The sequence below is a fragment of the Equus caballus genome, chromosome 17 (assembly GCF_041296265.1).
Source record: "Equus caballus isolate H_3958 breed thoroughbred chromosome 17, TB-T2T, whole genome shotgun sequence".
Taxonomy (NCBI): Eukaryota; Metazoa; Chordata; class Mammalia; order Perissodactyla; family Equidae; genus Equus; species Equus caballus.
Window position 1 is genome coordinate 17,668,285 of NC_091700.1, and position 13,808 is coordinate 17,682,092.

Below are 13,808 nucleotides of genomic sequence, written 5' to 3' on the forward strand. Positions count from 1 at the left end.
ACATTAAAATATTGGCACTGGTATTTTCCTCAAAATGGTGAAGCTGGTTTTTAAAATTTTGTCTTTTATACTTTTTTTGCATTTTCTATTCTGAGTAGGCTTTGCTTTTATATTCATAAGATGTTTTATTATTTTTTGTTTTTAAGGAATGTATAATTTTGACCCTTGAAATTTACTTTGGGTATGGGTACTTAAAGGTTCAAAGATGAACTTAAAAAAATTTTTTCAATGGGTAAATATTTTTCTTTGTTGTTTAAACATATACCTCGTATATTACTAGTAATAGAAACTAAGTTAACTGATGATTATAAATATCTTGATTGTATTACATGACTTCCATTATGCTTTCAAAATGACCTTTGAATTTTCAAGTGGAAAATTCATATGTAATACTTATTTTGTTTTAAAGTCTTTATTTATAATCTCATATTAATATTCAGAAGCAAAACTTAATCTTAAAGTACAGCAGCTTATGGCCCCCTTGAGACTGTGTTTATACAATCAAAGTATGATCCATACATTGTGCATATGAAAAGACTGTCCTTGGGTATGTGGTCCCTCCTGCTTCTAATATCTATGTTTGGTGCAGTGCCTTTGCTCAAATTTGCAGCCTTTGGTTGATTTTAAAGCTAAATCTAGAGCATTGTACCATTAGAGCTAAATATAGTTACTAAGTTCATTGGAATTTTATTTCTTCCACAGAATGAAGGCTGGGGAGAAGAAGCTAAAGTAGAGTTTTTGAAAATGGTAAATAACAAGGCTGTTTTAATGAAAGTGTTCAGAGAAGAAGATGGCGTGCTTATTGTAGATCTGCAGAAACCACCAACAAATAAAATAAGCAGTGACATGCCTGTGTCTCTTAGAGATGCTTTAGTTTTTATGGAACTGGCAAGGTTGGTAACTACTAGAACTTAAATACTTTTTGAAATTATAGCTATAAATTGGGATAGCAGATTTTACCTTTAAACACTACGGGCCCTAAAGTGAATGTCAGTGTATTGTAAGAGGTTAAAAATGCTGCTATCAGAGAGTTTTCTAGGTACGGTTGTCTGTGAAAACTGTATTCAGGTCATTTGATTTAAGGAAATAGAGAAATTAGCTCAAAATAGAAACTATTTGTAGATACTGAACATTTTTAGATTCTAGATAACTTCATAAGCAGTTCCACTAGGATTTCAAGAATTATAGTTTAACAGTTCCTGACTTAAATTTTCTAACCTTTGGAATAAATTCATGATCACCACTGTGTATTTCATGTATGAATCTAGAATAGCTGCTTAAAGTTTCTTTCCTCGCTCGTCTCTGGTGAGCGAAGTAAGATGACTAAGGAACCATAGAGATAGTGAAGGATACTAACATTCTGTTTTGAGGATTACATGACTCTAGAAGTGACCCAACTAGGTTCCATTCTGGATAAATAAAAGTAGGGTCTTGGAGCTGCAACGAGCCACAGAGACCGCTCAGCTGGCCTTACTGAGTGCTCTTCTAGACTGTGATTATTAATTCAACCAAAAGAGTAAGAACTCTGAATCTGAGCAGGACATACAGGTCCAGCTTGAAAATGTCCTAACACCGATTTGAAGGTTAATTATTGAGTTTTGAGACTTGATGTCTTATTTAACCTGGTTTGATAATTAGAGGCAATACCAAGAAATGTTACAAGTTTGAAGAGAGAAATTGGAAGGGAGTACTCTTGGTAGATAAATGTATGTACAAATCCTTTCTTCAGATCAAGTCACTGAGAGAAGAGAGACTTTAGGAAAATGGCTTTTGCTTATGCTTTTAATTATGCTTTTAATTAGGTTTAGGTCACAATCACCAAGAAGTCACTCTGAAAAAAATATGACTTTAAACTATCATCCACCAATTTTGCCTAAAGAAAGGACAGATGTTTCAGTTATGGTTTGTCATATAAACAGTCCTACTGATTTCTATCTTCAGTTGGTAAGTACATAGTGTTCCTCTGAGACAAAATATTTTTTCAAATTTTAAGTGGAAATGTATAATAGAAATGAGTGGCCAGTATGAATCTTAGAGCAACCAAACCACTCTCAATCTTCTATAAATTTGTTTCTTAATAACTGCAACTTTTTTTCAGTTATTTTATTGAAGTCATAATGGTTTATAACATTGTGAAATTTTGAGTGTACATTATTATTTATCAGTTTCTGTATAGACTGCATTGAACTCACAACCAATAGTCTAATTTTTATCCATCACCATATATATATGCCCCTTTACCCCTTTCGCCCATCCCCCAACCCCCTTCCCCTCTGGTAACCATTAATCTGTTCTCTTTATCGATGTGTTTATCTTCCACATATGAGTGAAATCATGTGGTGCTTATCTCTCTCTGTGTGGCTTATTTCATTTAACATAATACCCTCAAAGTTCATCCATGTTGTTGCAAATGGGACGATTTTGTGTTTTGTTATGGCTGAGTAGTGTTATATTGTGTATATACACCACATCTTCTTTATCCATTCATCAGTTGATGGGCACTTGGCTATTGTGCATAATGCTGCAAGGAACATAGGGGTGCATAATTCTCTTTGAATTGTTGATTTCCAGTTCTTTGGATAAATACCCAGTAGTGGGATAGGTGGGTCATATGATATTTCTGTTTTTAATTTTTTGAGAAATGTCCGTACTGTTTTCCATAGTGGCTTGAATTTTAAACAAGAACTTCATGTGATTCATAGTAAATTGAAGGAACTCTTCATCATGCAAGTTAGTAAAATATAGAGGGAAAAGACAATGAAGGATACCCAACATATAAGTGTTTCTTGCAACCTTCTGAAATCTACAGACTAGGAAAGCACATAGAGCTGACAAATCAAAATAAAATGATAAAAACCTGTTTCTGATCATGTATATCTGAGAATGTACTGATTATTACTTGGTCATTTTCTGTATTAAACACCAAAATGGATTTAAAGACATTTCATATTAAATTTTGAATGTATGACTGATGGGTTTGTTCAGGTAGCTACTAACAATAAGAGTTCATCCTTATTGATCTCTTTGCATCAGTGCTTTTTATGAATTAACTCATTTTAAAGGCCATAATGCTTTGTGAGAATTAACTCATTAATCTTCACGACAATCTGTGAGAAAGATACTGTTATCTTCGTTGAGATGTGGAGACTTGAACCAAAGGGATGAAGCAACTTGCTTGAGGCTATGCAGCTATAAAAGGATTGAGCCAGGATTGAACTGGGTAGTGCAGCATCATTCAGAGCCTGTCATCTGAAGCTCTGCACCACACTATGCAGGCTCCCCAGATGAGTTGAAGTCTGCTGTTTGACACTAAGTTAGGCCTTGAATGTATTCTTCTGTTGAATTTTTTTTTTACTGTGTCTTTTATTTAAATTGAGGTAAAACATATATGACATAGAATTTACCATTTTAACCATTAAGTGTACAGTTCACTGCCTTTAAGTACATTCATATAGTTGTACAACCATCACCACTATCCATCTCCAGAACTTTTTCATCATCCTAAACAAAGCTCTATACCCATTAAACAATAACACCCTCTTTTCCCTCCCACCAGCTTCTGATAACCTCTGTTCTTCTGTCTTTGTTGATGAATTTGACTGCTCTAGGTACCTCCTAAGTGGAAACATGCAACATTTTTCCTTTTGCATCTCCCTTATTTCACTCAGCGTAATATTTACATGTTGTAGCATGTATCAAAATTTAGTTCGTTTTCATGGTATGTATCTACTGCAATTTGTTTATCCATTCATCTCTTAATGGACATTTGGATTGTTTCAGCCTTTCTGCTGTTGTGAATAATGCTGCTGTGAACATGGGTGTGCAAGATTCTGTTTGGGTCTTTGCTTTCAGTTCCTTTGGGTATATACCTAAGATCGGAATTGCTGGATTTTATTTTAATTCTGTTTAGCTTTTCAAAGAACTGTCAAACTGTTTTCCATGGGAGCTGCACCATTTTACATTCACATTAACAATGCGTAAGAGTTCTAATTTCTCCAAATCCTCACCAACACTTGTTATTTTCGTTTTTTTAAATAATAGCCATTGTAAGGGTGTGAAGTAGTATCTCATTTGGGTTTGATTTGCATTTCCCCAATGGCTAGTATTGTTGAGCACATCTTTTCATGTGCTTATTGGCCATTTGTATATTTTCTCTGGAGAAATATCTATTCTAGTCCTTTGTCCATTTTTAAACTGGATTGACTATTTGTTGTTGGGTTGTAGGAGTTTTTTATACATTATGGATATTAATTCTTTATCAGATGTATCATTTTCAGATATTTTATCCCATTCTGCGGGTTGCATTTTCACTTTTTTTGATAGCATCTTTTGATCCACAGAAGTTGTTAATTTTATGAAGTCCAATTTATCTTTTTCTCTTTTGTTGCCTGTGCTTTTGGTGTCATAGCCAAGAAATCATTGTCAAATCTAACATCATGAAGGTTTTCCCCATGTTTTCTTCTAAGGGTTTTATAATTTAGCTCTTACGTTTAAGTCTTTGATTCAGTTTGAGTTAATTTTTGTATATGGTGTAAGACAAGAGTCCAACTTCATTCTTCCCCATTCGGGTATCCAGTTTTCCCAGTGCCATTTGTTGAAAAGATGGTCTGTTCTCCATTGAATGGTCTTGGCATGTTTGTCAAAATTTAGTTGAACATATATGTGAAGGTTTATTTCTGGGCTCTCTGTTTTATTCCATTGGTCTATCTGTCTTTCCTTATGCCAGTAGCACACTGTTTTGATTGCTGTAATTTTGTAGCAAGTTTTGAAATCAGGGTGTGTGATCCCTCCAACTTTGCTCTTCTTTTTCAAGATTGTTTTGGTAATTTGGGGTCCCTTGAGATTCTATATCACTTTTAGGATAGGTTTTTCTATTCTGTGTGAAACATCATTGGGATTTTGATAGTGATAGCTTTGAATTATAAATTTCTTTGGGTAGTATTGACACCTTAACACTATTAAAGTCTTCCAGTCTGTGAACGTGAGACATCTTTTCATTTTTTTTGGTCTTTAATTTCTTTCAGCAGTGCTGTGTAGTGTACAAGTCTGTTGCCTCCTTGGTTAACTTTATTCCTAAGTTTGTTCTTCTTTTTGATTCTATTGTAGAAGGAATTGTTTTTTTGATTTCTTCTCCAGATTGCTCATTACTGCTGTGTAGAAATAAATTATTTTTATGTCTTGATTTTGTGTCCTGCAACTTTGCTGAATTTACTTATTAGTTCTAACAAGTTTGTGTATGTGTGTGTAGAATCTTTAGGATTTTCTGCATATAAAATCATGTCATCTGCAGATAGAGATCATTTTACTACTTTTTTTCCAAGTGGAATGCCTTTTGTCTCTTTTTCTTGCCTGTCAGCTCTGGCCATGAGTTCCAGTATCGTGTTGAATACAACTGGAAGAAGCAGGCATCCTTATCTTGTTCTGTCTGGGGGGAAGAGCATTTGTCTTTTACCATTGAATATAGTGTTATCTGAGTTTTTCACATATGGCTTTTATCATGTTGAGGAAATTTCCCTCATTTCCTAGTTTATTGAGTGTTTTTTATCATGAAAAGGTGTTCAGTTTTGTCAAATACTTTTTCCACATCAATTGAGATGATCATAGTTTTTATTTTTCCTTCACTCTGTTAATGTGGTATATTGAATTTTTTTTTGTATTTTGAACCATTATTGCATTCCAGGAATAATTGCCCCCTAGATTATGATATATAATCCTTTTAATATGCTGCTGAATTTGGTTTGTTAGTATTATGTTGAAGATTTTTGCATCAGTGTTCATAAGGGATATTTGTCTGTAGGTTTCTTTTCTTACAGTGTCTTCACATATGGCTTTCATATCAGATAATGTTGGCCTCTTAGAATGAGCTAGGATGAGTTTCTCCCTCTTCAGTTTTTTGGAAGAGATCAAGAAGGATTGGTGTTAATTCTTTAAATGTGTCGTAGAATTCATCAGTGAAGCCATCTGGTCCAAGGTTTTTCTTTATTGGGAGGTTTTGATTACTGATTCAATCTCCTTACTAGGTATAAATCTGCTCAGATTTTCTATTTCTTCGTGATTTAGTCTTGGTAGGTTTGTGTTTCTAGTCATGGTAGACTCTTATAATTGTTTTTATTTCTTAAAATTGGAAGTAATGTGTCTACTTTCTTTCTGATTTTAGTAGTATGAGTCTTCTCTCTCTTTTTTCTTGGTAAATCTAGTCAGAGTTTTATCTGTTTTGTTGATCTTTTCAAAAACCAACTTTTGGTTTTGTTGATTTTCCCTGTTGTTTCTCTATTCTCTATTTTGTTTATATCAATGCTCTAATCTTTATTTTCTTCCTTCTGTTTATTTTTTTCCTTCTTTGCTGTTTTATAGTTAGGTTGGTTGTGATCTTTTTTTTTTTACTGTATGCATTTACAATATAAAGTTCCCTCTTACTGCTGCTTTTGCTGCATCTCAAGGTTTGGTATGCCATGTTTTCTTTTTTTTTTGTCTCAAGGTATTTTCTGATTTCTCCTGTGATTTCTTTTTTGACTCTTTGGTTATTTAAGAGTATGTTGTTTAATTTCCACATATTTGTGAATTTTCCAGGGTTATTTTCCTGTTAATTTCTGGTTTCATTCCATTGTGATCGGGAAAGATACTTTGTATGATTTCACTGTTTAAAATTGGTTAAGACTTGTTTTGTGGCCTAACATATGGTCTATCCTGAGAATGTTCCATGTGCACTTGAGAAAAAATGAGTATCCTGCTGTTGTCTGGAGTGTCTGTGTGTGTTTGTTATGTCTAACTGGTTTATAGTGTTGTTCAAGTAATCTATTTCCTTCTTGATATTCTTTGTAGTTTTATCTATTATTGAAAATGGAGCATTGGATTCTCCTACTGTTATTGTAGAACTGTCTTTCTTCAGTTCTGGCATTATTTGTGTCATATTTTGGGGCTCTGATGTTTAGTGCATATGTGTTTATGATTGTTATATCCTTATTGGTGAATTGACCTTTTATCAATATATAATATCATTCCTTGTCTCTTGTAATATTATATGACTTAAAGTCTATTTTGTTTGACAATAGCACAGCCACCTCAGCTCTCTTATGGTTACTTCTTGCATGGAATACCTTTTCCATCCTTTCTCTTTCAACCTGTGTATGTCTTTAGATCTAAAGTGAGTATCTTGTAGACAGAAAATAGTTGGGTCCTTTTTTAGAAATCTGTTTGCTAATCTTTGCCTTTTAATTGGAGAGTTTAATCCACTTAAAGTAATTACTGATAGGAAGGGCTTCTGCCATTTTGCTATTTGTTTTCTGTATGTCTTACAGCTATTTTGTCTCTCATTTCCTCCATTTCTGCTCTATTTGGTGTTTATTTGATTTTCTGTAATGTCATTTTTTTTCAACTTTTTAAACAGTTGTCATAAAAAATGTAAAATTTGCCATCTTAACCATTTGTAAATGTACAGTTCAGTAGTGCTAACTGTATTCACATTGTGGTGCAATGGATCTCTAGAATTTTTCCGTCTTGCAAAACTGAAACTCTATACCCCTTGAACAACAGCTCTCCGTTTTCCCCTACCCCCAACCACTGACAACCATAATTCTATTTTCTTTTTCTTTGAATTTGACTATTTATATAAGTTGATTTATATAGAATTTCGTTTTTTGTGGCCAGTTTATTTCACTTAGCATAATGCCCTCGAGGTTCATCCATGCCGTAGCCTGTAACAGGATTTCCTTCTTTAAGGCTGACTAATACTCCATTGTGTGTACAGACCGCATTTTATTAATCCATTCATCCATTGATGAATATCTGTTTTGCGTCCACCTCTTGGCTATTGTGAATAATGCTACAGTGAACATGGGTATGCAGATAGTACAGTTTCTTGTTTTGATTCCCTTCTTATTTCCTGTTTTTCATGTCTGTAGTTTTTTTTATCATTACCATAGGGATTACATATAATATCCTAAAGTTGTAACAGTCTAACATGAATTGATAACTTAACTTTAATTGCACAAACCCTACTCCTGTGCAGTTCCATTCCCCTTTTATATTAACAATGTCACAAATTAATCTTCATATATTGTGTGCTCAATAACATAGATTTATAATATTATAATGCATTTGTCTTTTAAATCTTGTAGAAAATAAAAGTGGAGCTACAAATCAAAATTAAAATTATACTTGCTTTCGTATTTGTCCATGCATTTACCTTAACCACAAATCTTTATATCTTCATGTGTTATACTCTAGCATCTCTTCATTTCCACCTGAAGGACTCCCTTTAGCATTTCTTATAGAGCAGGTCTAGTGCTAGTGAACTCCCTCACCTCTTGTTTATGTGTGAATGCCTTGATTTTGAAGGACAGTTTTGCTGGATCTGTAATTTTTAATTTTTTAGTAAAAACACCAGTCATATTGAATTAGGTCCCACCTAAGACCTTATTTTAGCTTGATAAACTGTAAAATTCTATCTCCAAATAAGATTACATTCTGAGATACTGGGATGTTAGAATTCTGACATTTTTGGGGGGAGGACACAATTCAACCCGTAATAGTCCACCCCCTGCTCTATTAAAAATTCATTTCCTTCCACATGCAAAATACATTCACCCCATTCCAACATTCCAAAAAGTCTTAATCATTCCAGCATCAACTCTTAAGTCCAAAATCGCATATAAATATCACCAACTCAGAGTCCCAGATTTCATCATCTAAATCAGGTGTAGGTAAGAATCGAGTATCACTCAAGCTAGGATAAAATTCCTCTCCTTCTCTGAATCTGTGAGACCGGACAAGTCCAAAACTTAGCAGGGCAAATTCTGTTCGATTCTTATGACTTGAGAATAGTTCTTGTTAGCTGGATGCCCTGTCCTCCAGTCCTACTTGGGTGGTGGTCATGCCCCCTCAGCCCTAGCAGCATCCTCACCCTCTGGAACCCAGGAGGAAGCCCTGTCCCTGGAACAGAGAAGGAGACAGCCCTACCTGCACGCCTGTGCCCTTTGAGCCAGTGGTAGCAGTGGTGGACAAGCCAGCCTCTCAGCCACCTTCAGGGTCATTCTTTCTTTTTCTTGGAAGATAACACATGTTCATGAGCACATAGCTTTATCAGCTCACTTCCTGCCTGTAGAATCCCAAAAGTCCCACGTCTTCCTTCATTTCTTCTCATCATTGTCCCCTTTACTTCAAGTTTGCGGTGTTTCTGCTGAAATGATTGATTGGAGTCACCAGTCACACACCCATAATCTCTTGAGCAAACAGTATCCAGCCACACCCTTGGTGTTCTCTCCAGAGCACGCTTTCTCATTTTTTGCAATATGGATAGGCTAGGATTTTCTAAATCTTCAAGTTCTGACCTTAATGGTTAACAGTTCCTCCTTCAATTTATGTCTGTCCTCTCACCTTTTATTATCAGCAGCAAGGAGAAACCAGGCTTAGAGATTTCTTCAGCAAAATATTCAAGTTCTACTTACCATCCAACAGAATACAATTCAGCTAAGTTCTCTACCACTTTATACCAAGGATTGCCTTTTCCTCCAGTTTCCAATAACATGTTCCTCATTTCTGAGATATCACCCAAAGTACCTTTAACATTCATATTTCTACCAACAGTCTTTTCAAGGCAATCTGTACTTTTTTATTCAAGCACCTCATAACTCTTTCTCCTCTACCCATTACCCAATTCCAAAGCCACTGCCACCTTTTAGGTATTTTTTTAAAGCAACACTGTACTTTCCAGTACCAAAATCTGTATTCATTTCCTATGGCTGTCATAACATAGTTCCACAAATGGCTTAGACAACGTAAATTTATCATGTCACAGTTCTGGAGTCTAAAAGTATGAGATCAAGTTGTCAGTAGGGTGGGTTCCTCCTGAGGGATGTGAGCAAGAATCTATTTCATGCCTTTCTCCTAGCTTCTGGTGGTTAGCAGGAAATTTTTGGTGTTCCATGGCTTCTACCTCACCCCAGTCTCTGCCTTCATCTTCCCATGCATTCTCTTGTGTTTGTTTCTGTGCCCAAATCTACCCCTTTTAATAAGAACACCAATCATATTGGATTAAGGCCTGCCATAGCGACCTCATTTTAACTTGATTGTCTCTGTAAAGATATCTCCAAATAAGGTCACTTTAGGAACTATGCTTTAAAGTAAATTTAATAAGAGAAAGCTCTATTTTATTCAATAACACAGTCATTAAACAACCCCTACTGAAATTATTGACTTAAAGAAGACTTATCAATTCACTTTAAAACCATTAGATAGATGGTTGATAGGAAAACTGGATATTCATATAATGCCAGAATTGCCCTACATGAGTTACCTGGTAGCCACAAGGGGAAAACATGGCTATACAATGGAGAGATCAGAATCATCACTCCAATCCATAGGTGAGTCTTAGCAGATTAATAGTGAGTCAGTAATTATTATGTCTTTTGATGTGTTGCAACTTGTGTGTACTATGATGTATTCTAGCCAAAAAGGTTTGGCTTGAAACCATCAAACCTGTAGATATAACTTTCAACTTTTGGGAAATTCAGGGGATACACCCTACTCATTGAAGGAAAAAGGCAAATAACAGCATGAGGGCATAACCATATAAATCCAGAAGATGGAGCATTCTGCAGAAAAATAGCAAACTCTTTTCAACGAGATATCATCATTAAAAACAAAGGAACACTACGCTAGTTAATAAAGCCTTATTAAGATAACCAGATATAATGTGTAGTCTTGGATTGGAAACTGATTTTCGTCAGTTAGGGAAATCTAAATACAATCTAGAAGTACTTAGTGGGAACACTTAACTGAAATAGAAAAGGTGAGAATTTGATAGAAAAATGCAGGTTATCAATTTATACTTATGATAAAAGCAGAAGTTTGGAAAGTATGTGAAGAGAAAAAGATCTAGGAGGATATACACTTAAGATATCTGGAAGAGTGTGATTTTAAAAAATTTTTGTGTCTATATATGCTAACTTTATATACTACTTCTGTAATGAAATATTTTCAGATATACATTACATAATTTATTTCTGTCTACTTCAAATTCTAACATTTCATAATTTTATGAGCAGTGCCTGTAATACAACATTTAAATTTTAAGTTTCTGTGAAACTATAGTGCTTTAATCCCTTTATTTCTTAGATAGAGAGCCTGGATTTTTTGATTCTATTAAAGACAATCGAGGAATTCTATAAAAGTGAAGATGGGGAAAATCTGGAAATCCTCTGTCCAGTTCAAGATCAAGCCTGTGTAGCTAAATTTGAAGATGGAGTTTGGTACCGAGCGAAAGTCATTGGTAGGAAATTGCATGCTATTTCTATAGGGAAATATAATGCCTAAAACCTGATACCATTTGAGTTCATACACATTAAATCATGGAAGTGACATTATTTGGTCTTACTATTTTGCTCTGTCATCTGTCTTGAGAAAACTAGTGGTAATGTTGGGAGATGAATCTCTAGCTCCTTAGATTTTGTTTGATTTGACTAGGACTTAACCTTTTTTTTTTTTTTTTGCTTTGTCTACCTTATTTAAAAAGCTAAATAATGCTTAACAACTTACACACACTCCATTCTTCTCCTAAAAGGCAAATGCTTTTAATTTTTTCTTCTGTTTCTTTTGTTATTTACCCATGTTATTTCTTCTAAATAATATGTAATACTTTGTTAATTCTTAGATATTATCTATTTTTATTATGTTAGATAACAATTTTAGGTCTTTTATAACTCTTTTCACCCCTCCTTATCCCCCTCATAGTTGTATCTCAATTTTTAGTTAAATCCATATTCTATGTAAATATTTTCACTGCTAAGCCTAAAGTATACTTTGTTTAGTTCTGAGTTAATAATTGCATCAATTTTTCACTTTATTTTCTTTTAATTTATGGCTACATTTTTTGATAGTTTAAAACAATTTTCCACATGATTAGACTTTTCAGATAATGTTAATTGGATTTTTTTCCTTAACGGTGAAAACATCCTTCTCTCTTCTGCTCCAATTAGACTGCTCTTCCTCTAGGCTTACTACACTTTTGTTATCCTGGGAATTTATTTCACCTGACAATACACTTCATTGTTCTCCTATGTTGGATTTCTTGTTTTCGGGATCCCATATGTACCTCTTCGGTTTACTCCCTTATTTTGGTGGAGTGTCTTTTGATTAAGATGGATCAAAAAGAATAAATGGGAGGTAAATTTTGAGATCTTCCATGTCTCCTGACTCTGCTCTCATACATTATTGATAATTTGGGTAAAAATGTTCTTTAAATTCCATCCTATATCCATTTGTTTATTTTATTTAAAACTGCATCTCCATTCAGAGACTTGAGGAATGCTAAGAATCTAATGGCACTGGTGCGGTTAAGAATGTCCTCCTAGCATGAGGCTTCCAGTAGAAGCAGGGAGAGGCCCCCTCACCTTCTTTCCTTACGCTCACAGTGGTGCATGTCTTCTCAGTTACCACAGATACCCACTACCATAGGGCCTCAGTTGTTTGAAATGTCGTCTTGAGTACCAGTGTTATTCCACCTGCTTCTGCTTTTACCAAGGAGCAGAGAATGCCTGTGCTCTTTCCCATATTGAAATTATGTATACTGTATTAGTCTTTAAATTTGAAAGTGATGGCACCAAGTTTAGTAGCACTGTACCTACGTGTGCTGAGAGAGGCTAAAGTCAGCCTTATGTTTTGAGTATTTATAAAAAGGTCAGTTTGTGATAGGTCTTTATTCAAACTTTCATGGGTGTGAACCTTCCACAGGTTTCTTTGGTATCCTCTAAAATATAGAAACTAGATTAACAGGGTCTGCTCTGCTTGTTTTTCCCAATATCCCCCAAAATAAAATTTTTAAAAATATTACAGTTAGATATCATTATATGAATGAATCTTTAGTTTCATTATTAAATCTTTTTCCTTGTTCGATCACCTGTGTTCACTAACAGTAGACATTTATTAAGTGCTTGCTTTGTGCCAGTGCTTTGCAAAGTGTTCTCAAAAAATGTCTTATGAGATTTGATTCTTTTGGTATACCGATTTTACAGATGAAATAATGAGGCTTAGAGAGAAAAAGTAACTTGCTCAGGTTAATATCTTAGAGATATTAATTAGCTTCCTTACGATCACATGGCGTTTAAGTGACTGAGCTGGGGTCCTAACCCAGTCGGTCTAACTCAAAGTCAAATTCTTAACTTTTAGGCCATAACATTTAGCATTTGCTAGCCATTTATTTTGTTGTCCTGATTTTGATTGTCCTTTGGATACCTTAAAATTGTTAGTTTCTTGGGGCCAGCCTGGTGGTGTCATGTGCTCAGCAGCCCAAGGTTCGTGGGTTCGACTCCTGGGCGTGGACCTGCACATTGCTTCTCAAGCCATGCCGTGGTGGCGTCCCACATGCAAAATAAAGGAAGATTGGCAACAGGTGTTAGCTCAGGGCCAGTCTTCCTCAGCAAAAAATATTGTTAGTTTCTCGTTCACCAAGTCTGAACAATTATGCATGATGACTGATTTTTTTGAAGTTCACATACTAGAAATATTTTTTATAGTCTAAAAAATATTGTTTGTATGTTGAACATAAAAGTATTCCAATCTAGTTGACTATAGATCAATCTGAATTTTGCTAGATAATTCTCTCTTTTCTTTCCAAGTTTCTAATTTTATAATTTTTGAAGGATTGCCTGGACATCGTGAAGTTGAAGTTAAATATGTGGACTTTGGCAATACTGCAAAAGTAACACTTAAAGAAATGCGTAAAATAAAGGATGAATTTCTGAATCCCCCAGAGAAGGTAACCAACTTGTTGTGAATCATAGAGATAGAATATTAGCACCAATATGAAAGTA

At 34.6% G+C, this 13,808-nt stretch overlaps 1 protein-coding gene across 4 annotated transcripts in view; it reads left to right on the forward strand.

Annotated features, from left to right (window-relative positions):
* RNF17 (ring finger protein 17) overlaps positions 1–13,808 on the forward strand; it is a 152,638-nt gene that overhangs the window by 58,543 nt on the left and 80,287 nt on the right. For all 4 annotated transcript variants that reach the window (XM_023621342.2, XM_023621343.2, XM_023621344.2 and 1 more), the window contains exons 15-18: positions 703–893; positions 1,803–1,944; positions 11,116–11,269; positions 13,638–13,753. In XM_023621342.2, coding sequence (XP_023477110.2) covers positions 703–893; positions 1,803–1,944; positions 11,116–11,269; positions 13,638–13,753 — 603 coding nt within the window. The remainder of the gene's footprint in view (positions 1–702; positions 894–1,802; positions 1,945–11,115; positions 11,270–13,637; positions 13,754–13,808) is intronic.